At 31.3% G+C, this 22,995-nt stretch overlaps 2 protein-coding genes and 1 long non-coding RNA gene across 3 annotated transcripts; 1 reads left to right on the forward strand and 2 right to left on the reverse strand.

The window, feature by feature from the left end:
- Nucleotides 1-8,189: 8,189 nt before the first annotated feature.
- On the reverse strand, nt 8,190-9,422 carry LOC107894469 (class V chitinase CHIT5a). Its single transcript, XM_016819741.2, has one exon. It carries the CDS (start codon nt 9,420-9,422, stop codon nt 8,190-8,192), a length of 1,233 nt encoding a protein of 410 aa, XP_016675230.1.
- A 5,612-nt stretch (nt 9,423-15,034) lies between these two features.
- LOC107893461 (zinc finger protein 3) lies at nt 15,035-16,015 on the forward strand. The gene has a single exon (XM_016818459.2). The coding sequence runs from the start codon at nt 15,126-15,128 to the stop codon at nt 15,885-15,887; it is 762 nt and encodes a 253-aa protein (XP_016673948.1). The 5' UTR covers nt 15,035-15,125; the 3' UTR covers nt 15,888-16,015.
- A 5,679-nt stretch (nt 16,016-21,694) lies between these two features.
- LOC107893460 (uncharacterized) lies at nt 21,695-22,995 on the reverse strand. The gene is made up of 2 exons (XR_001682814.2): nt 22,443-22,995; nt 21,695-22,284 (listed from the first exon to the last, which is right to left on the reverse strand). It is a non-coding gene; the product is annotated as an uncharacterized lncRNA (long non-coding RNA).

Genomic DNA, 22,995 nt, shown 5'->3' on the forward strand with positions numbered 1-22,995 from the left:
TTAAAATCTACGATGAGATTGTTCAAAAAAAAATATGAAACAATTAATATATTTCCTATTAATATTTTAGATTTTAATAAGTAATAATTTATTTTTTATTACATTTATAATTTAGTACAAAAAGAACACATAAATAATGAATGAATCTAATCACAGTACAAAATCAATTCTTCATATCAGAACATAAATCTCGAGATTTATGATGCCAAAATAATATAAAACTAGTAAACGACGACGTTTTTCTGCTAAGTAGAGATATATAAAAGATTTTGGTTTAACAATTCATTGGAACAAATATCCCTAAACTATGCCCTTCTTGTTAAATTGGTCCTTAAAGTTTAAAACTTTTTAACTACATTCTTAAACTATTAATGTTATATTAGTAACGTCCTTCTATTACTAAAATCGTAAATTTAACAATTAAATGAGACGTTAGATCTTATGTGACATAATTTTAAAATGAATATTGTAAAAGTGGATGTTGTGAAAATCTCAGTTTCGAAGTTTTCAAAACTTTTACTATCGTTCACTCTTTTTTGAAAAAAATTAGTTTTTAATTTAAAAAAAATATAGCAACATTTTACTTTTTTTAAAATTTTCATTTTAAATTATTTCATATAAGATTTTACGTGTCATTTAATAATTAAAATAAAAGTTTCTGGAAAAAATGACTTAATTGATATAATATTAATAGTTTAGAGATGCATTTAAAATAAGGTTCATAATTTAAGGATGTGTACTGGAATTAACTCATTATTGAGCATTGATGTTAATCAAACATGCATGATAAAAAAAGGCTAAAAATATCAATTTTTATTTAAAAATAAATAAATTTTAATATTTTATTTTATTTAAAAAAAATCATTATTAATGATTCTATTTTAGTTGGTTTGGTTTGTGGTGAAGGGGACCACAATGGCAGGAAGTATGGAACACGCCAAAGCATGCTTTGTGAACCCAAAAAATAAAGTCTTCCAAAATAAAAATAAAACTCTCTTGCCGAAGTATAAGGCTGTCATATTTTTCAACTTTTCATCTTTTTCTGGTTTAATCCTAATTATTAATCTAATAAATCTTTCTTTTTATGGTTTTGTATTTTTGTAAAGTGTTCTTCTTTTAAGGCCTCAAAAGTTAAAAAGTCCTTTAATTTTAGGGCCTAAAAAGCCTAAAATTAACCCCTCTTTTTTGTTCTTGATAATTGCCATAAAATGAGTCAAAAGGAGTCAAACTCTTGACAAGGACTTATATATACATTTTGGAACACTTACAACAATTACCTTTCATTTTTAAAACCTCAATTAATATGGGTGTTGTTGCTAATGCAAGAAAACATAGGTTCAAGTGTGCTAAAGCATATTATCATCTTATTTATGATTAAGGAGGAGTTATGGTAGTTCTAGGCATTATGTCAAAAAGAATAAATATCATTAGAACTTATAATAAGATTGCTCAAAAAAATCATAAGTGAAGTGATGAAGATTGTTCAGAAAAACTATAAGTGAATTTATAACGAACTTGGATCTCACTTAGAGTATATTTAAAATAGGTGGATCAAAATTTAAGCATATGGTTGATTGAGCCTTAGCTTAATTGGTATAAACATTGTTGCCAATACAGGAGGACGTGTGTTCAAGTGCATTATCTACCTATTTATGGGTTTGGGAGGGACTGTAAGTAGTTTTAAGCATTATATTAAAAAGAGACCAAAACCTATAATGAAATTGTTCACTTCTTTCTTTCTTTCTTTTTATTAATAAATATTTTATCATTTTAGATATAATAATACAAATGCAAGAATACATATAAATAAATATGTCAAATTTCATAATACGGATTATCAATGTATCAAAAGTTATTATACCATAAATACAATTAAATTTTGTCATATTTATAATGTGGGTTAAAATTTATTTAATAATGAGTATAGATATAATGGTAACGAATTTGTAGTTTTTTTTTTGAATCACAATAACAGGACAAAGCTCGAACAACCAAAACAACTAACACGACTCAAACCTATGTCATACTTGGGGTAGTGAATACCCTTGATCATTATGCCATAACATGGGATTCAACAAATTTATATTTCAATACTACTATTAAACCGGTTTTCGATCGTTGGATTTGTAATTTTTATTTCTTTTAAATTTTTGTGAATAAAATTTTTTTTATTTTACTTTTGGCATAATTAAGAAAAACATGTGAGAAATTGGAGCACCCTTTTTCAACAAAATATCTACATTAATAGTTTTATGAAATTCAATTTAGTAAAAAAGAAAAGAAAAAGAGGAATGATCTCCACATACACACATAAAAGAGGGATAGAGAGCAACAACTTTTTAGAAAAGTTTGGTGGGAGAAAGTGAAATAATGAGTAAAAAGAAGGAGCTAGCAAATCAGTTACCTCATGAATGCCCACTAAGTCATTTTAGTGGACATGACTATATACATTATATTATAAACTGTGGGTTCCAGATTGGAAGAGAAATGCCATAGTCTTCTCTCTTTTTGGTCTGGTTTTTGGTGATGGATGTGATATTATTAATTATATGTTTAAAAACTTGCAAACCCATCTAATAATTCATACAGATATATTCTGTCAAAGCACACAACATGACCAACAACCAACCATCTTAGCTTGGTTAACTGCACTTGCCTCATTATTCTTATCTTGCACTCATCATTGATCAAAACATAACTTTACAAAACAATAAAAAAAAAGAGATATATCCCCTGAGTTTTGTGTCTTGATTACCCAATGCTCCATTATTTGACTATCCCTTATCAGTATATATTAATATATTATTGAAATGGGTTTGCACTTTGCATGATAACTGCAAGCCTGTGTTTCTCTCTCTACATCCAAAAACTATATAATAAAATAGTCCATGCCATGCTGATATATAATAATAATGTATGTTTATCTTTAAGATTCATGTTGGGTGCAAAATCTTTGAGATTCCTTGCTTTATGGGGTCAAATGAGTTTTGCTTTGGCTTGATTTAAAGTAGAAAGGTTTTAAATATAGTTGATAATGTGGTTTAAATATAATGCATATGCACAAGTTTTAGGGTTTAGCCAAAATTGTCTCCCACTAGGGATATATATGGCCATAATATTAAATAAGAACATGTTGAGTGGGCCTCTTACAATCTTCTTTCTCACTATTATATTTTGGTTGAATCTTTTGCCACTTCATTAAACATGGCTGCCTTGATTTTTTCCTTTTTTTAATTCATTGGTTAGAGTGAGAAGAGAGGAAAGGTGAAACCTGTACCAGCCACACTCTAAGCCACCAAAGACCGACGCCTCTAAATTTGAAATTTCCATTCAATTTTATTGTGAAAAATTTAATAACTCAAATTCACTTGGATTTGAAATCACCGTGACTTAAAATTATCAGAATAAATAATTTGAATTGACTTGAATTTTTAATAATTAAAATCTTAAATTAATCTGAATCTATAAAAATTAGGAACGAAATCAAAATTTTTTTAGGAAGTCGAGATTAAATTGTAATTTTTACTATAATAAAAATGTAAATTCACCATTTTAATAACCTTTATTTTTTATAATTTTTAAATGATTAAATTAATTTTTTATCATTTTTAGGGGGCAAAGTGTGATTTTACCTTTGCTAATTTAAAAAATTTTCAAATAGCCTAAATGAAAAATTTTCCATTTTAGGGAGGTCGATGCCCCTGCCACCCCCATTGTTTTGCCCCCGATAAAAACCATATCTAAAAATTAGGGCTGAGTAAAAGAAACCGATCAATGATGTCCGTTAAACTAACTACTAAGTTGACTAAGGCAACTGCATTTATCGATTAATAGTATAGTTGTGGTGAGCACAAATATCGTTCCTTTGAGGACTAATTACTAGTAATTATCGCCTTTCTATTATTTAACCTAACAATTCAAATGATTAATTAAAATAAAAATAAACTATCTAAATTAACTAACAATTGCACCGGAGAATAAAATACAAAATTAATTAAATATCAATTGATTGTGTAACACCCCTAACCCTTCTTCATCGTCAGATTAGGCTCACGAGCGTTACTAACCAATCACAACATTTAATTTCATCATAAGTAAAACTGCAAGCTGACTATTTACATTACGTCATACAGTGAGCAATACATGCTAATTTAATATTTCCATAATAGTGTCTTATACAATCGAATAATGAGTCATGCTATATCATTCCAATTCAGAGTAAAAGTTATTCTTACAGTCCTTAATACGAGTTTACGGGACCCTAAAAATAGTCTAAAAACAGGCAGAGACTAATTTGAAATAATTCTAGAAGTTTAGGGTGAAATCACAAAAATGCCTAGAAACAGGGGACACACGACCGTGTCCCTTCCCGTGTAACTCACTGACTTGAGACATACGACCGTGTCCCAGCCTGTGTAATTTACTAACTTGGGTCACATTGCCATGTTGCAGCCCGTGGGGAACTAAACTTATACTGATTTATCACATGTTCAGGGCATACGCCCGTGTGTGTCACACGGCCGTGTGACAGATCGTGTCCCAGGCTGTGTGCACCTGAATGTACCTTAAAACTCAAGTTTATCAAATTGTGATTACTTGGATACTAAACAACTTAAATACCAACCAGTTAACCTATCCAAAACACAATTAAACATGCTCAAAATATGTCAAATCAATCATCTAATATGCCTAACCAATGTACCCTCATTGGTACCACGTTTTATATGTTCAAACATATCAACAAAGCATCAACCATTTAAAACTTCTATTCATACCAAATTTGCCATAATTGAACTAACATTTAGCTCCATAAATTACCAAATTTTAAGCTAAACACATACCAAACATTAGCCTAAGCTGTCATACCAACATTGCTACAACTACAACCATATATATATACAATTATCCATCATTTCACTAAGAAGCCATAATATCATCACATCATAAACAACATCAACAAAGGACCCCCTAGGTACATGCCATTACAAAACAAAACATTACCACACTTGAGCTCGGGACTGTTGTTGGATGTTGAGTTGACAAGAAGCAGAGGGTACCTAACCTGCGTACGGAAAACAAAATCGCACATTGATTATAACTCAGTGGTATTTTTATAATCTAAATATATAAATATAATATGAAATATTCAAATATAAGATTAAAACGCAATAAAATATATGCAAAGAAACATGTAACTTTCATAATTTCATAAGAGTTTTAACATGAGTCATCTCAGTTTTATTTCATACTCAATCAAAATAACCATATATTTCATTTCTTATCAAAATCATTTTCACATATCAAATAATATTCAGTATTTCCACATTTAATCAATTTAATCCATAACACAAATAACCAATGCAACCACTTCATTATATCTCACCAAATCAATTTTGTAGCTTACCTTATAACTTACCATGGAATGCAATGTACAAATGTAATAATTGAAATAGTTCAAATTATAGAAATACAAACTGTATATTCTGAGCTACTCGACGTCAACCTTATCTTTCACTTTCTTACTTGAGAATTTCAGGACGATGTTCGCTACAGAATAAAATAATTACAATAGATTAATAATACACAACTCAATTTTCATTAAATTTCAAATGTTACACCACGATTTGCTTAATCCCCAATTTAGTCCCTAAACCAAGACTAATTTTAATATCCATATTTAACCTCAAATTTTTATACTAATTTCATTCTAAGCTAAATTCAACTCTCTATTTTCAATTTTACCCCTTAATTTTGAATTTTTCACAATTTGGTCCCTATTGCTCAAAATCAATAATTTACTTTACAATTTAGTCATGTTTTACACGATTCCCGAAAGTTACATGCCCTGGACACACGCTCGTGTGGCTCACACGATTATGTGTCCTGATCATGTGAAACTCTGTTTCTCGTCTGCAACTTCTAGATTGCTCCAATGTTCTGATTTTCACTCGTTTCTAACTCATATTGTTCCAAAGTGTTCTATTAAGCTTCAAAACATGAATTTAAAGAATTAGGAGTATATAATTTACAATTAACACCACATAATCACTCAAAAATACATTAAGAATGAGGCTAAAATATGTTGTTTTTGAGACTTATCAACCAAACTGAAAACCAATCCGAAAAGAGGTATTTGGACGGTTTATGGAATGCAAGTTCAAAAATCTCGATTACCCAAAACCGAACCGATTTTTTTCTTTAAATATAATTAGTTTTTAATTTTTATGATATAAAAATAAATTTTTTATATTAAAAATAGTGAAAATAATTTAAAATTTACTGAGAAAATTTTTCCTTTTTGAAATGTTTATGAAAAGATTTTGAAATTTTGCCAAATAACATTTAAAGGCCATAAAACAAAGCTTATTTTATCAAAATAAATTTTTTTAAAAAAGTAGTATAATAAAAACCAAACTAAATTATAATTAACAGTTCAAAAAATCTAAAATCTAAAAAACCGAAAAACTGCCTTCATAAAAGAAATAACCAAAACTGCTGTACTAATCAGCAAAAATGGTCATATAGCTAATATACTAATTTGGGCTTAAGGATATAATGGAATTAGGGTTCTTGAACTTGAAACAATCTCATTTTACGTTGACGTTAAGAAAGGAGATTGATTGATTGCGTGAGACTCACAATTCACGGCCTTGTCAGTTTGAGTTGACCCATACAATTTTCGTGATTGTTTTGGTGAAAGGTTGGATCATCATATTCACATCATAAAAGTTGCTTAACAATGTTGTTTGGTAGATCCGACCGATTAAATAGGGAATCGGTAGAGGCATTAGTTCGAAGAGGATTTTGAATTGATTGAATTGGAAATTGGTATGAATCGATCAAATTAGACGGTTAAACCAATTCTTTTAATTTTTTTAAATTTTAATAATTTTTTAATTAAATTGATTTAAAATGTTTAACAACATATTTTGAAGTCAAAGATGAATCATAAAACTTTCGAATGTCAAAGTATAAATTTCTTTTTATATTAATTTATAATCTCTTAAATTTTGAAGGGTCTATAAAGAAAATTTATCATTTTTTGAGTGCAAGCAAATTTGGAATATCATTTCTCAAATTTATTCAAAAGCGAAGATGTTTGTACAAAGGAAGAATATTAATTTATAAATTTCATATTGATTAATGCACAAAGAGCGTCTCATGAAGATTAATTGAATAATATTAGAAGATTTAATTTTATAATCTTGGCGGATTGTGTCATTCTAAATTGGCTTAATCTTAACCATCGATTTAAAGTAAACTATACTGTTGGACTTGGGGAGCTCAACTATAAATAAAAGTCTTTCCTCTCATTCGTATTCATCACATTGAATTAAAAAAATATTATATTTGAGAGCATTTACTCAAACACACTAAACACACTATCCCATTATACTTTACTTATTCTTGAGTTAAATAATATTATATTTGAGAGCATTTATTCAAACATACTGTGTGCATCGTCTCTCGTGACTTTTTAGTTCTTTCGTTGCTCATTCGTTTTAAGTTGCTTTTGCTATATTTTTGCGTCTTAGAGAATTTTCGTGAGGATTCTCATCTTTCGAGAATTAATCTAGGCAAATTTGAAATAAAAAATTCATCTAAAATCGTACAGTTTAAAAGACTTAAATTCTAGTATTGTGTGTCGTGACTAGTATTGGGTGTCGTGACTTTGAAACAAAGATGTTATTTAATGGTGAGAATTACGTGAACAATCAAAGGAAAAAGAAAAAAAGAACCCATAATATTTGCTCATTGTTGAGAATGAATCTTAATTTTATTAAAATGAAATTTATAATTAAAAGAAAAAAAGAAGAAGTAATCTCTGCTCCTCCTCCTAGGCTTCCAACTAGTACTCCCAGGCCATCAGAGCTGTTCATTGCCAACAAATAAAATTAAAAACATAGTAAAAAAAAAAACCCTCGATAGTTCAAATTTTTTAATATTTCATTAAATTAAATTAATTTAAGTTGAATTAAATTCTAATTTTAAAAGTTTTGGATCATTTTAATTTATTTAATTTATGTTTGGATCGAATTTTTATTTCAATTGTTTTGAGTTATTGTCATTTGGGTTTAAAGCTCGAGATTTTTGCTTTTAATCATTATAAGTTTAAATCATTTTTAGTACAAATTAAATTTTTTTAATAATTAAATTAAATTTATATTTAAATTAATCGAATCAAATTTTCAAGCTTGAAGGAGAATATTGTCACCTTGTCTTGAGAGAGCCCAATCTTTATCATAACCAAGAGCCCAAAAGAAATACCCAGCTAAGCCTTTAATCCTTGCAAACCAGACCTTCCACTTAATGGACTTAACATCATCGTACCCAATCCACGTGTCCCCAACGTAAGAGTAATACGACACCGTTGTCCTATCGTACTTCACCGTAGCATTTTTCTCCTTGTTAAAATCCAATATAGCATAACAATCAAAGAACCCCAGTTCATCTCCCGGCCCTACGCCGGTTGCCGGTGCTCCGATCCCATTAATATTCGGATCCTGGAGCTTCCATGTATGCCCATATGATGCCAGCCCCATAACCAGTTTTCCCGGCGGCACCCCAGCTCGAATCCAAGACCCGATTCCGTGGCTACTGCTAGCACTAGTATTGGGATCGAAAAGTGCTGAATGTATTCCAGTGAAGTTATCCCATTTCCCATGATAATCGAAGCACATTGGATTCATCCAATCTAAATATTTGGCCATAGCACGAGCCGGATACGATCGGGGCATGCCGTAAGTAGTGAACTCCGACGAGTAATATACGGCAGCAGTCAAAAGCAGACGTGGTTTCCCGCTGGTTTCGGCTTCGTTTTGAAGTGCTTCGTTCCATTCCTCGAACAACAAAGCGAGGTTGGCCATGTCGTCGACGGTTTCAGGGAACTCCCAGTCCAAGTCAATGCCGTCGAACTGGTAATTCCGAGCTACTTCGATGGTCGAATTAATGAAAACCGCGCGCGTGCATTTGGTACTCGCCATTCCAGCGAACACATTCGGGTCGTTCCCGCCGCCTCCTATGGAGAGTATGGTCTTGACGGGTGGGTTTTTGGCGCTTAATCCGGACATGAATTCAGGTAACTTTTGTTGGTCCAATGAGGTGACGTTGAGTTTGAAAAAGTTGGGTTCGGGTAAGAGAAAGGCGTAGTAAATATGGGTGAAAAATGAAGTATCAATGGAGGAAACTGGAAAGGATTCAAACGATGGCCAATAAGCAGCTTTGATTCCTTGTGGAGATGGCGAAACTGCTGGCACAGGTGGGTAAGAAGTAGGGCCTGGAACTGGAGTTGGCACGTAAGAAACGGGTAGTGGTGGGAAAATTTCAGGGGCCGGCACTGGTGAAAAATATGTTTCGGATTTTGTTACAAATATGCAAAACATAGCCAGAAAATAAACACATGTAGACTTGAGGCTAGCCATGATGTAGTATTTGAGGCAAGTAGAAATGAGGGTACTGTGGCAGGGATTTGAAGGATGCAACTACTATGGAAATATCGACATTCTAAGTGGCATTGCTGTTGGCTTTTCGAGGGTTGTGTTTTTAACTGTAAGGTAGAGGTTAAACAAGGTTCATTGGAGGAACAGATAAAGGAGAAACCAGACAAATTTATAAACGAAAACAGTAGCCACAGTTGTGCCTGAATCGAAATTTATCAGATACACATAAAAGATAACGCCAGAACCAACACCAGAACGCCGCAGTATATGTTTGATAGTTTTCGATGCAAAGCCTAGTTGAGAAAGACAAAGAAGCTAATGAATTGCCTGTTTGATTCCAATAGTATATGTTTTTGTACTGATATTGACTTCAGATGTTTGCATTTAGTGACAGAAGAATAAACTTTATTGTCAACTTCAATGTTTTTTAATTGCACCAATCATCAACCGTTCTAATCAATTAAATGGTCTAATTAAAAATTATTAGAAATTTAAAAAATTAAAATAAAAAATTAATTCAATTTTTCCGTTAATTTAATCTTTTATCTTTTCAATCAATTCATATTACTTCTCAAATTAATTGGTTCAAAATTTTTTTTTCAAATCGATGCTTTAACCGATTCTCAATCCAATTGATTTAGATGATAACGTATACTATTGTTTCTTGTAGCCTAGAGAGGACCTTCTCCTTCCCATTCATGATATTCCCAGGTTTCATTCCCATGAACCTTTGTTAGGATGGAGTGTTTTAGAGGTTTTTTTTTTAATTATAATTACAAATACAATATGAATAAAACATTACAATATACTATTTAAGTAGCAATAATATATATAAACTTAAATTTGAATAATTTTAGAAATGGTTGACAGGAAATTTTTTAACTTAGGCATTCATAGTTATGAAGACTTCCAACTTGCCATTAAGTAAAGACTAGAGGTGTTTGAAATCACACGTAAATTAGCCACTAGTATTTAGACACGAGTTTGAACAGGTAATGAAACAGAAACGAAAACATAGAAAGTAAGAAAAGATTCTGTACATAATCATTTGTTAATGTAGTTCGGAAACAATCTATTTTGCGGAACTTCATTTAGTGAATGATTTCATTCCGCAATTGATCCAATCACCTATTGACTGAAACCCAATCTTCCCTTATGCAAAGAAATAATTGCAATCCGAATAATTAGTCTCAACTTGTTACAACCACTAACCCAAAACCTCACTTACAAAGCTTAACAATAGAGTGCCAAAATACAAATAAAAAAAAGACAAGAATAACTTTAGCAAATCAACACAACACTCAATCAAATCATCTTCATATGTGTACCAGCTACCTATTTATAGGCTTAATATGATAGCTTCAGTCGATCAACACAGTTCGAGATAAATACAATTGCATTGTCATAAAAATCTATATAAATAATCTTTAATCTTATTCCAAGATAAAGTATGATTGATCCTTAAAATCAACAAATAAATTTACTTATCCACAAAGTTGAGTCAATCACAACTTCCTCAAGACTCCAATTTTTATCATGACTTGAGGCAAAATAAAATACCGCCATGAAACATGTCCTAGAAGTCCATTTGCTTATGGTAATCACAAATGAAAAAAGCTCAATCACCCAAGTTGTCCCAAAGTCTTGACCGACCAAGCACCGAGTTTTTAATGCTGGACAACCTTGGTTCTAATATTGTCCATAGGCCAAGTTAGTTTCAAGTTGAGCTTATTTATGGTATTACTATTAGACGTAGTTGACCAAGATCAACTCGAAATATGAGCCTCAAGATTTATTAAAAACAACCCATTTTAATAAATGACTAACCAAAGCTTGTTTAGATTTGTCCTTATTATTTTTTATGTTTTAAAAAAGAAATCCGATATTTAAATAGTTTAGCAAAGACCTCGTCAATTAAAATTTAGAATTTAAAAAGGTTATATTATTGTTTGGAGCTTGAATTTGGTAACTATTTTCACGTTGGGGCTAGAAAAAAATTTTTGGTCCAAGTTAGGCTTCGAACTTGGCAATTGTTTTCGCACTAAGGCCTAAACTAGGCAAATATTCTCACATTAAAGCTTGAATTTTTTTTATCGAAATTAGTCCCTAAACTTAATAATTATTCTCACATTGGGGCCTGAACTTTAAGATTTTTCAAGAAAATATCAAGGACTACCTTGGACCAAAAAAAAGAGCTCAAACCCCAATATAAAAATAATTGTAATATTCATGGTCTAAATTGGATGAAAAAAAATCAAACCCCAATTTAAAAGTTAAGGGCATTAACACTACAGAATATAAATGCATATAGTCAGATCCTTATAAGAAATGGATTTGGTAATTGAACATTTGGCCCAACACTTGAGAGCTTTTAGTTGACCCAAATTAGTGGATTTGGATCCTATTACCAAACTAATGTGCCGAGTACATTTTCTAAAAAAATATTTATACCCTATTTCAGTTCTGCCCCTCTATGAGAAGCGAACCCCACATTCATTCCCACTAGTGCTTATTTATATGGAATATATCTCAATAATGGATGCCTATGGGCAATAATTTAGCTTTACTTATATACTACCTACAAGCTTCTTCCTCTTCTTTTTGCACATATAATATGTTTTCAGCTTCACGTACAACAGTTGAAAACATAAAATATATGACCACTTCTCTTTCAAAAGTCTTGCTCTCCACTAAAAACAGCCTGTTATATATGTACACATTCTCTTGTCATAAAGTGAAGAATTTTGCTTCTTTGGTCTCCATTTCACTCTTTCTTGACCATAACAGGGAATGGAATTATCAAAATATTTATACACTATACCTGGATTGTATGTACCTCTTGATGGTTGACATATTAAAGAAGATTTATAAGTAATTTACTTGTGTTCAACGTCTATTAAATCGAGTGATAAGGAGTTTGATGTCTTTTAGAGTTTAAGGTTTCGATTTAATTTTAAATTTAATTAAGATTAATGTGATTGAACAGCTCAAACCTAAAAAAGGAAAAAATAACATAGAATTGAGTGAACACAAAGAAGGATCATGTTGTCCTCTTCAAAAGAAGTTTGATTATCTCTTTAGGCATTTGATGTGTGGAAGTGATGTTAATTTTATAAGTTGTTGAAAGAAAAAAGAAGTTAATATGAAAAGCCAGACAGAGAAATCTTAAAAGGAGATCCGGTTGAATTTGATTAGACAACTAATTTGCCTAAAAAATTTCATCATGTGGGCTGTTTTGTATTTACATAAACCAATGAAAGTGAAATACCTAAATCCACTTTCGTGCCCCCAATTTCTCATTTTCTGTCAAAGCTGACCCCTTCTTGTAGGGTTAAGATTGGTTGATGTTTAGTTGGCTAAAATGACATTTGCTTTGTGATAATAATAATAATAGTCTAAGTTTAAAGCTAAGATTATGCTTATCTCAAGGGTTAAATCCTTTTAAGATTTGTTCATGTTGAACTAATAAATACTATAAGATGGCACTATCATAGCATGAGGGGGCTCCACATCAGCCTTCACCATTTCTTTGTCGGCCATATGTCACTTGACCCCCCACCCCCCACCACCCACACTTAAATTTCTTCCATATACGACAAATGAAGTTTTATTTTTTGACATGTAAGATGAGATGACTCCCTTCGAAATTGGGGAAAATTCTTTGCAATGTTCATATATTTGTCACCCCCTGAGTGGCCTTTGACATGTTATGCCCATTAAAAGAAGTTTGTTTCATATTCTTCTACATACTATAAAAGTTATGGCTTTAGAAGAGTTTAGAATGTGGTCGAAAATGTTTTATACGTGAAAAATTCCAATGAATCCAAAACTCCCCTAATTTGCTACTAAAAGGGGAAACTAACATAGAAACCTTTGCATTTGCCTTTGTGAAAACAATGAATTATTGAGAGTAAAAAGTAAATGGAGGACTCCATTTGTATTTTTTCTTTTTTATTTAAAAAAAATTATAAGTTAATTTATGTATGCTAAAGTAAAAAAAAAATTATATACGATAAAGTAAAGAACAAATTAATTTTTTTGTTAAAAATTAGTATAGTTGACAAAATAATTAGACAATTACATTTAATGTATCACGTGTACCTAATGTTAAAGTACATGATAGGAGAACTAGCTTGCTTTTTGCTCTAACATATAGGAATTACTTTGCTATTTTTTTTTGTAGAGAGAATAAAATACAATCTGACTCCTAGTATAAGGTTCTCCATGACACTTATAATAATTATTGATCATTATGCTTTCCACAAATTGATTATTATATACATAGATTGATTGACAAATATCAAAATTCGAGATTCATCAATAATTTTATTTGATGAACGATCTGTAAATATCACTTTTAATTTTTTTTAAAATGATCGCATCGTCTTCACATGTTTGATGGAGAGAATATCAAATAGCTTCCCAAAGTTGATAGATACGTGTATCATTAATTCAATCTAGTGGCAACTATGAACAACTTAGGATTTTAGAATATGTGTGTTTTCAACTCAGTTTTCTTGACTTTTATAATAATGAAAAAGACCCTATGATTTCATTGCCACCAAGATATATATAATTTATGTCCTTAAACCAAACCCATATTGCGATGCCCATTCCCCCACCAATGCACCGATTAGTGTCCTATCAAATCATGGCAACAATTTCCTATATGTAACCATCTGTGTTTGTGCGTTTGTTTCGATAACAATAGTAATAAAATATGAAAAAGAGAGAGTGGGGCAAAAACTTCCAAGAAATTAGAGAAAAGAAAAAGGGTAAAGCCCCCACAAAAGGTGAGAGGTGCACGCTCAAAGTAACTGGCATGGGGACATGGTGGCTCTTCTTGATGGAGTTTTAAGTACATAGGATACAAGAGAGAATTGGTGTCGTCTATATTACAAAGAGGTCAGTTTTGTCTCCCCATAATTGGGGCACCCTCTTGACCAATATCAAACCATGATACTTTAGCTAGAAGGGGGAAAAAAAATCCCCTGCATGAAAGCCTATGGTTTTGCAGGCAGATTTGGTACCTGAAATAATGTACGCATCCCTTAGATAACAATGGCTACTAGTCAAAATGGTTATATAAATTAATTCCTTTACGTATAAAAAATAAATTAACTTATTTCTACACAATAATAAGATAATTACATATGACGTATTATGTGTATTTTATGTTGATAAATATGAATTAATTTATAATAATTAATATGAATAAAATCTTTAATAAAAAAATCGAACAAAACTTAAAAACTAACTTTTAATACAAAAATCTTAATGACACTTATTACATAACTTAAAAAGCTAACTTTTACTACAAAAATCTTCACGACACTTATTACATGATATCTGTTATGAAATATGGGTAGCAAGAAAGTACATGGTTGAGTTCCAATAAAGCTAGCTTTCAACTGAGTGACAAAGAAACCTAAAGGCTAAAACCCCAATTTTTATTTTATTTTTTTATGATATAGTCATACTGTAGGATATTAGTGCATCAGGCCTTATTTAATATTCCCATATATTGGAATATTATTATTATAATAGAAAAGCATTTGGTTCCAAAAAAAAAAAAGATTTTATTCTTTTTATCTTTTTTATGCTATCAACAAAACATTTCATCGTCTAGCAACAAAGTTGAGTTTGAGTTTTTAGACCCAAAAAAAAGAAGAAAGTCCCTTTCCTATGGAATATCTAAGGAAAGAACCTAGTCCTTCTGAGAGTTCTTCATGTATCCTTTCAACACCAGATGATCGAGAACAAGAGGCTAAACCCAGTCTCCAACTAGATCTAAATCTAGCTACAAGTGATTGTGATCGTGTGCTCAATCAAGAAGCGCTTAATCTTATCGATTCCTTGAAGAACAGTACTGGTTCATCCGACAGTACTACCACACAACCAACCGACGGTGAGCAAAGAGTTTTCTCCTGCAACTATTGTCAAAGAAAATTCTACAGTTCACAAGCTCTTGGTGGGCACCAAAATGCACACAAACGAGAGAGGACTTTAGCTAAAAGAGGTCAAAGGATGGGAACTCATATAGCAGCTTTTGGGCATCCTTATTTTCATCACCATCATCATCATAATCACTATTCTAGCTTGGCTTCTCTTCCCTTAAACGGTGCATATAATAGATCTCTGGGAATACAGGTACATTCCATGATCCATAAACCTTCTCATGTTTCTTCATCGACTGGTTTTTATGGACGTCATAGTTGGTCAAGACCTCCTATTGAACAACAACCGGCAATCGGAAAGTTATCAATGGAGAATCCCCATACAACAAATATTGTAAGTCCGGCCGGTAAGTTCAACGTAATGAGGACGATGATGGGTGGTTCTCAAGCTGATGAAGTGATTGGTAATTGTTGGCGGTCAAGTGGTACCAGTCTGAATGTTAACCAGGAAGATCAGATACATAAGGTTGACCTATCTCTCAAGCTCTAATTCAGTTTTATTTTCAATTAAGAACATATAATATATATTTTCTGATTAAGATTTTTGTTTACTCTTTAATTTGATTGCAAGTAATTGTTATGTATATTTTGATGATGATAGAAAAGCTTTTGAGTTTACACTTCCGCATTACTTAATTTGATATTTATATTAAGAATAAAATTACATTTTATGCGATAAATTACTTTTTAAACATTAAATAAAACAGTAAACTAACTCTTTCGATTAAAATTTTTATTCATTTTCTCGAACATATTTCTGGAAATTGGTATCATCAAACACATCATGATGGGTTTTCAGAGAAGGGAAAATTAAATTAAATTATGTGAAAATGAGTATTGGTTATTGGTGGATGAATTGTGGATTTAGATGAAGACTTTGGATACCTAAATATATGAAATATAAAATTATGCAGCATAAGTGATGTGTGAGTGATGGAAGTAACCTAGTTTTACTGACACAGGGGGGTATGATTTGTCTGAGTGTGCGCCGTACACTGTGTCACTTTCACTAATTGATCCCTCAATCTAAGCAAGATCTGGTTTTATATTATTAAATTTAATTAAAATCCCGTAAAACCAATTTGCTTGCATCACCCTTTAACTTTAACTTACATGTGTTTCTATTTAATTCTTTCTTACCACAGTAGTCCTTGTCCTTTTTCAATTCTTTAATTCAGACCTGACCTTTGGACTTATTATACAAAGTATTCAACTTTTATTGGGCTACTCTTCCTAAAACCTTGGCCAACAAGTATTGAAGAAACTGGGCTCATTTTTAACTTGAATCCTTCCATGAAAGACCTTAGCCCATTGCTTCATTCATATCTACTCATAAACCTCTTTAAAACTTATTACGTAATTAAGTACGTTTGGACTTACGTTTAAAACTTTATTTTCACATCATTCCTATCTGAATGGCAAATTAGATCTTTCCTCCTAATTTTCTTATTATATCAATTTTGATAAACAAGAAAAAGATTACAATGCCTGTAGTCCTTTTAACATTTGAACCATTCTTACAAAAGATGTAGTCCTTATAGAATTGTTTGTAAGGAGAGTTTGTAGGCTCATTCTTACAAAAGTTATGGCTCTTAAACATTTGCTAGATAGGTTTGTAGCTCTCAAAATATTACTAATTTTATCTTTTATATATATCATAAAATTAAACCAAACAATTCAACCATATTATGTATAATTAATTTTGTGTTAATCTCATATTAAACTATATATTCTCTCCGTCACGGATTCCCCAACATGTTAATTAATATCTATCTATATTGTACTTAAAATCTTTAAATGAAATAGTATTATTATAAGTCAATCAGACACTAATTTAATTGAAAAATGATTTTAAAAATAAAAGTTATTATAAAAATAATAATTATTTGTCAAAATAACATGAATCCCAAATTATTTACTACAACATTATCTTTTTAACGGATTTTTATATTTTTTGGGGATAATAGCATATTTGGCCCTTGTACTTTAACAAAATTTTCAATGTAGTACCTAAAGTTTCTAAATGTCCAATATGCCCTTGTACTGTACTTCATCTTCCAAAAAGGTATTTGGGTTTAATGGTGTTAAAGTGTGATGTGGTGGTACACACGGACCACTAAAATATTAACATGTGGCAATTTTTTACATGAAAAATGTCAACTAATTCAAACCTAAGGGCGTGATAATAATTTTACCATTTTCTTTTTGAAGACAAAAAAATATTGACATTTTTTTGGAAAATGACACGTGGCTTAATTTTCCATGATATCCACTAAACTAACTATTAAATTAACTAAGGCAAGTGCATCTATCAATTGATAGTATAGCTATGATAAGCACATATATTGTTCCTTCGAGAACTACAAATTACTAGTAATTATCACATTTCTATTGTTTAACCTAATAATTCAATGGCTTAACTAATATTAAATTAAACTATCTAAATTAACTAATGAGTGCACCAAATAATGAAACACAAAAACAGTCAAATATCAACCAAGTGACAAAAACAATATCTACGTAAGAATCCACCTAGGTTTCATCTATAATTCAAAATCTAATTTATGTAATTTATTTTTCTAGCTCTTTGATCCGTAGAAATCCCTAATTTATGCTAACATATCTTTCAAGCATAAGAACAACTAGCTCTAGGTTAATTAATTGAAATTTCTTTCTAATTAAAACCCTATTATTGCATTAACTCGCTCTATGGATTCCCCTATTAGATTTGACTGTAATCCTGTAGAATTATGTCGTTCTATTTCTAGAATTGCATGCAATTCTATTCAATTATACATGATCTAATCTCAAGAAGGGTTTATTCAATCTCAAACTTAAGCACATCAAATTTGGACCAACACTCTAGAATTATCAATCCAAGAACAATTAAGCATTCATAATTGAAAACAAAGAAACAAAGGTTTTATTGTATAAAACTAAAAATCAAATAACAGATACCATATTAGGTTCATCTCTCTTATGTATTAAGAGAATTAGTTCATACTTGCAAGAGTAAACACCATAAATACAATATAACCACTAAAATAAAAGAAATCCATGATAACTCCCTTGAAAATCAACTTGGACTTTTGAATCTTGATGGAAAATAACTTGAAAATAGACTTAAATGGTGTTCTTTAGGTAATTTTCGCACTATCCTTTGACAACTGCTTTCCTCCTCTTTTATTTTCTTATTTATACCTTCTTAGAGTGCCAAAAAAACCTAAAAATTGTCACTTCCAGCTATTAGCGCACATGGTTCCTGAAATCTACACACCCGTGTGGGTCACATGGCCGTGTAGTTTGCTTGTGTGAAACTTTGCTGCCTGTGTTCAACTTCCAGACTACTCCAATGTTCTAATTTCCACCTGTTTTTCGCTCCTATTGCTCCCAAGTGCTCTATTAAGCATCAAAACATGAATATAAAGGATTAGGAGTATATAATTCACAATTAATGTGACATAATCACCCAAAAATGCACTAAGAATGAGGCTAACATATGTTACTTTTGTTACTTATCAAATATCCCCACACTTAAGCATTTGCTTGTCCTCAAGTAAAGTTCTCAACTCACATTCAAATTAACTTTCCTTCACCTATTATTTTCACTAATCATGTCTTAAGATAATTAATAGATTAATATATTAACATGCATTAAAGATTTAAACTAGAATGGCAGTAAATAACATAAGCAATCCAAGCAAAAATTTTAATGCATAAAACATAGGAGTCTCCCTTACCTTAATAATTAGTTGAAATATAAACTCAATAAGGTTTAACATCCTCATTAAGATTCACTCAAAGCACTCAAAGTGTTTAAAGGCTAATTAATATGCACTCAATAGTCAAACGAGGAAAGTTATTACCATAAATTTGCTTAATAATCAAATCTCCACCACTACAAATATGAGATTAAACAAAGATCAAAAAGTCTTTAAAAGGGTTGTAATAGGGTTTAGATTAAGGGTATGCAAGGGTATACAAGATGATTATAGTCGAGAGTTGAATTGACGAGTTATCAGACCAAAAGAATAAGATGCTGAATTGCAAAACATTGACATGAATAATAAACAAACAATTGAAGTGATCCTTTATACAAGATATAGTAGTGATGATTTAAGCTCAACAAACAAGACAATGGAGCTATAACATAAAGAGTGATCTCACAATTGAACAAGATAGCCCAAAGTTTTTTTTTTAAGAAAAATTCAGCAATATTAATGATCGAACATGGTTAGGCAACTTATCAAAATCTAATCTTGACTAAAGAAAATCAATAAAAAGGTAATTCAAAGGTTAATGAGGTTTTAAGGGTTAAAATGAGTAGGTGATATATGAACAAAAAGGGATTAGGCTCAAAGGAGTTACTAGTGGGCAATAAAATGGGTATGCTATTTAAAGGCTAAGTGGGTCAAATCCTAAGTGTCTCTATCATCTCAATATATCAAATCATTAATGTGGTATTGACATGCATAACAAAAGCAAATTCTAGAATAACAAACCTAGTTGACACACTCTAAACCAAAAAAATTAACATGAGCATAAAAGGATGGTAGCTCCAAAGGCCTAAAAGCTTTACAAAATATGGTTTTGATGTCAAAACTTATAAAGTTATAATTCAAGACAAGTATTAAGTTCAAGGAGAAAACCTAAAATAACCATCATGCTTGACTCTCTCATGCATTAAAGTATAAATAAAAAATGAATAAAAAAATACAAATTATCACAAAGTAGAATTAATAAAAACTCTAGATTTAGAAAAGATAACTTTCATGCAAAAATTAAGAAATTTACTTAAAAACATGCAAAAATTCAAGGACTAAGTCGAATAAAAGTATAAAATTCTCCCTACACTTAAGATGTATATTGCCCTAAATATATGAACAAAGATAATCACAATGAACAAATAAAATAATACAATAAGGAAAGAACTGAAACTGCCCTAAATTGGGATGAATAGATGGAGAGTGTGAAATCTTGAAGCATCAGAGATCCGAAGTTAAGTAATGTTGTCCTTGCAACAATCAAAAGAAAGCAAAATAAAATAAAAAGGTAAAAAGAAAATGAAATAAAAATAAAAACGAAAAAAGATCTAGTGAAGGAAAGAAATGATCAATAGTATCTACATAGCCATGTCGTTGGCTTGCATGGATCACATGGCCATGTCTTTAGCTCGTGTGACTTTCTCTAAGATAAAATAATGTTCTAGTATTCACACGATTGTGTCTTCAACCCATGTGGTTCACATGATCATGTCTTCAGCCTGTGTGCCTTTCAAGAACCATGTGCTTCAAAGTAATATTACCTCCCATTATTCACATGGTCGTGTCTTCAGCCCGTATGGTTTAAGTAACCTCATTTTTTTTTAACAAAGAACTAAAATGAAGAAAAATAAAGTCAATATAAAATTCAAATATGCAACACATGCAGTAAATAAAATAAAATACAAAAAGATAAACGCTCGGGTTGCCTTTCGAGAAGCGCTTGTTTAAGTCTAAAAGCTTGACTTCCTTATGGAAAACATTATCAATCGAGATTTTGGAGTTGGAACTCCTCTTTCCCATTATCAACATTACTACCAAGATAGAGTTTGAGACAATGACTATTTACCTTAAATGTGTCATATTCAGGATGTGTTACCTTAACTTGTCCAGATGGAAACACGTATTTTACCACAAATGGTCCTGACCATCTTGACTTAAGCTTTCTATGTAACATTTGTAGTCCTGAATTGTATAGCAGCACTCTATCTCTAGCTATGAATTGTTTTGTCTTCTTTAAATAAGCATCATGGTGTCGCTTTATTTCTTCCTTGTACATTCTTGAGTTTTCATAAGCATTTGCTCACCATTCATCTAGTTGCAACATTCTCTTTTCACCTATCCTTTGAAATCTATCACCTTGAACAAGACACAGTTCTGACGTATATTTTTGAGCAATTTCCTTAAAAAAATGTTGAACTGCATGATTAATAGAATCAATAGAATAACAAGTATCATCTTGCTCACTAGAAGCTCGCATAACATCATGTGTTTGAAGAGTAACCTCTTCATCACCTACCCTTAGCACAAGTTTATCATTACCAATATCAATAACAGCTCTAGCAATGGCTAAAAAAAGTCGACCTAAAATCAAAGGTACCTCAACATCCTCATCCATGTCAGGAATCACAAAGTCAACAGAGAATATAAATTTATATACTTTAACAAGCATATCCTAAATAATACCCCTATTGTAAGGCCCAATTTTTGTCCGGGCTTATACCCCCCAAAAAAAAACAACAAACACAAAATAAACTAAAAAATTAAAGTCCAAATATCCATAATAATGTCCAAGTTTTACACGCCATCAGGCCCAAATAATAAACTAAATTAAAAGCAACCCAAATACATTTTCTAACCCTATTAAACAAACACCCCAAAATCCCTTAACCCAATTACATAAAATCCGACCCAATTAAATAATCCTAAAACCCAATTCTAATAGCCCAAACCTGAGGCCCAAAACACCCAAAAAAAGAGTACAGCAGATGAGAGCACCAGAAGCTTCTGGAATAGGCCAGAGAGTTGGGGCTCCCACGAGTGGCTCCTCGCACGGCCTCCTTCGCACGTCTCCTCGCTCCTCCGTACGACTGAGTCTGCACAGGAATACACCAGAAGAACCACTAACAGAATACAGCAAATAAATGTCAATTTTATTTTTATTTTTTATTCTAAAAATTTGGCTATAAAAAGCCGTTGATTTCATCTCTGTATTTTTACGCAAGCATGCACGCACATTGAATACCAGAGAGTAGAAAAATTGTCAAAAGGTGATTTCCCAAATTTATTTTTGTGTTTCTTTTGATTAGCTTGCAATTTCGATATAGAAATGTGAAGAGAAGATACCTGAATCGATGCCGATGAAAGCCAAAACATCATATATAGATACGGGCGAGGGTCGAACGATGTTGGATTCGTTTTTTTTAATTTTCGATTTTTTTAAAAAAAAAGAATAATATTAGTTCAAAAGTTCTAAAAAAAAGAAAAAGGAAAGAGTGGTTTACCGATTTTTCATGGGCGTGTGTTGAATCTGATCACTGTTGGTTCATCGTCGATTACCAAACAAAATAGGGAATTCGGTGAATGCTAAGAACCCTAGCATATTTAATTTTAGGGCTGTTGGTTTTTGCTAAAATTAGTGGGCATTTGAAAAGAAAAGAAAGGAACAAAGCTTAACCCATTTGTAAAGGGAAACGGCGTCGTTTACAACATTGAAGATCCACACGTTGGCCAGATAGGCAAGTCAGATCTGCGCCCTGTTGTGTGAATGGGGAAATTGCGCGCTGGATCCTTCCTTCCGCGCGAAGCCTTCAATTGCGTCCTGATTGCTTACTTTGTTTTTTTTTTTAAATTTGGCTCTATAATTTGTGTGTTTTTTCATTTTGGTTTGCGGTTCAGTACAGCGTTTCAGGGTCGGGGTATTTCCAATTCCAGTCCTCGCATATTTGTGCACATGGCACATTGATCCTATTTTACAATTATCTTATTTGTAGATTGTTTCTCTTGTTTTAATTTTGTTTCAATTAAGTCTTTTACTGCACATACATTTTTTTTGCA

Source organism: Gossypium hirsutum, chromosome A13 (assembly GCF_007990345.1).
Source record: "Gossypium hirsutum isolate 1008001.06 chromosome A13, Gossypium_hirsutum_v2.1, whole genome shotgun sequence".
NCBI classification, from domain to species: Eukaryota; Viridiplantae; Streptophyta; class Magnoliopsida; order Malvales; family Malvaceae; genus Gossypium; species Gossypium hirsutum.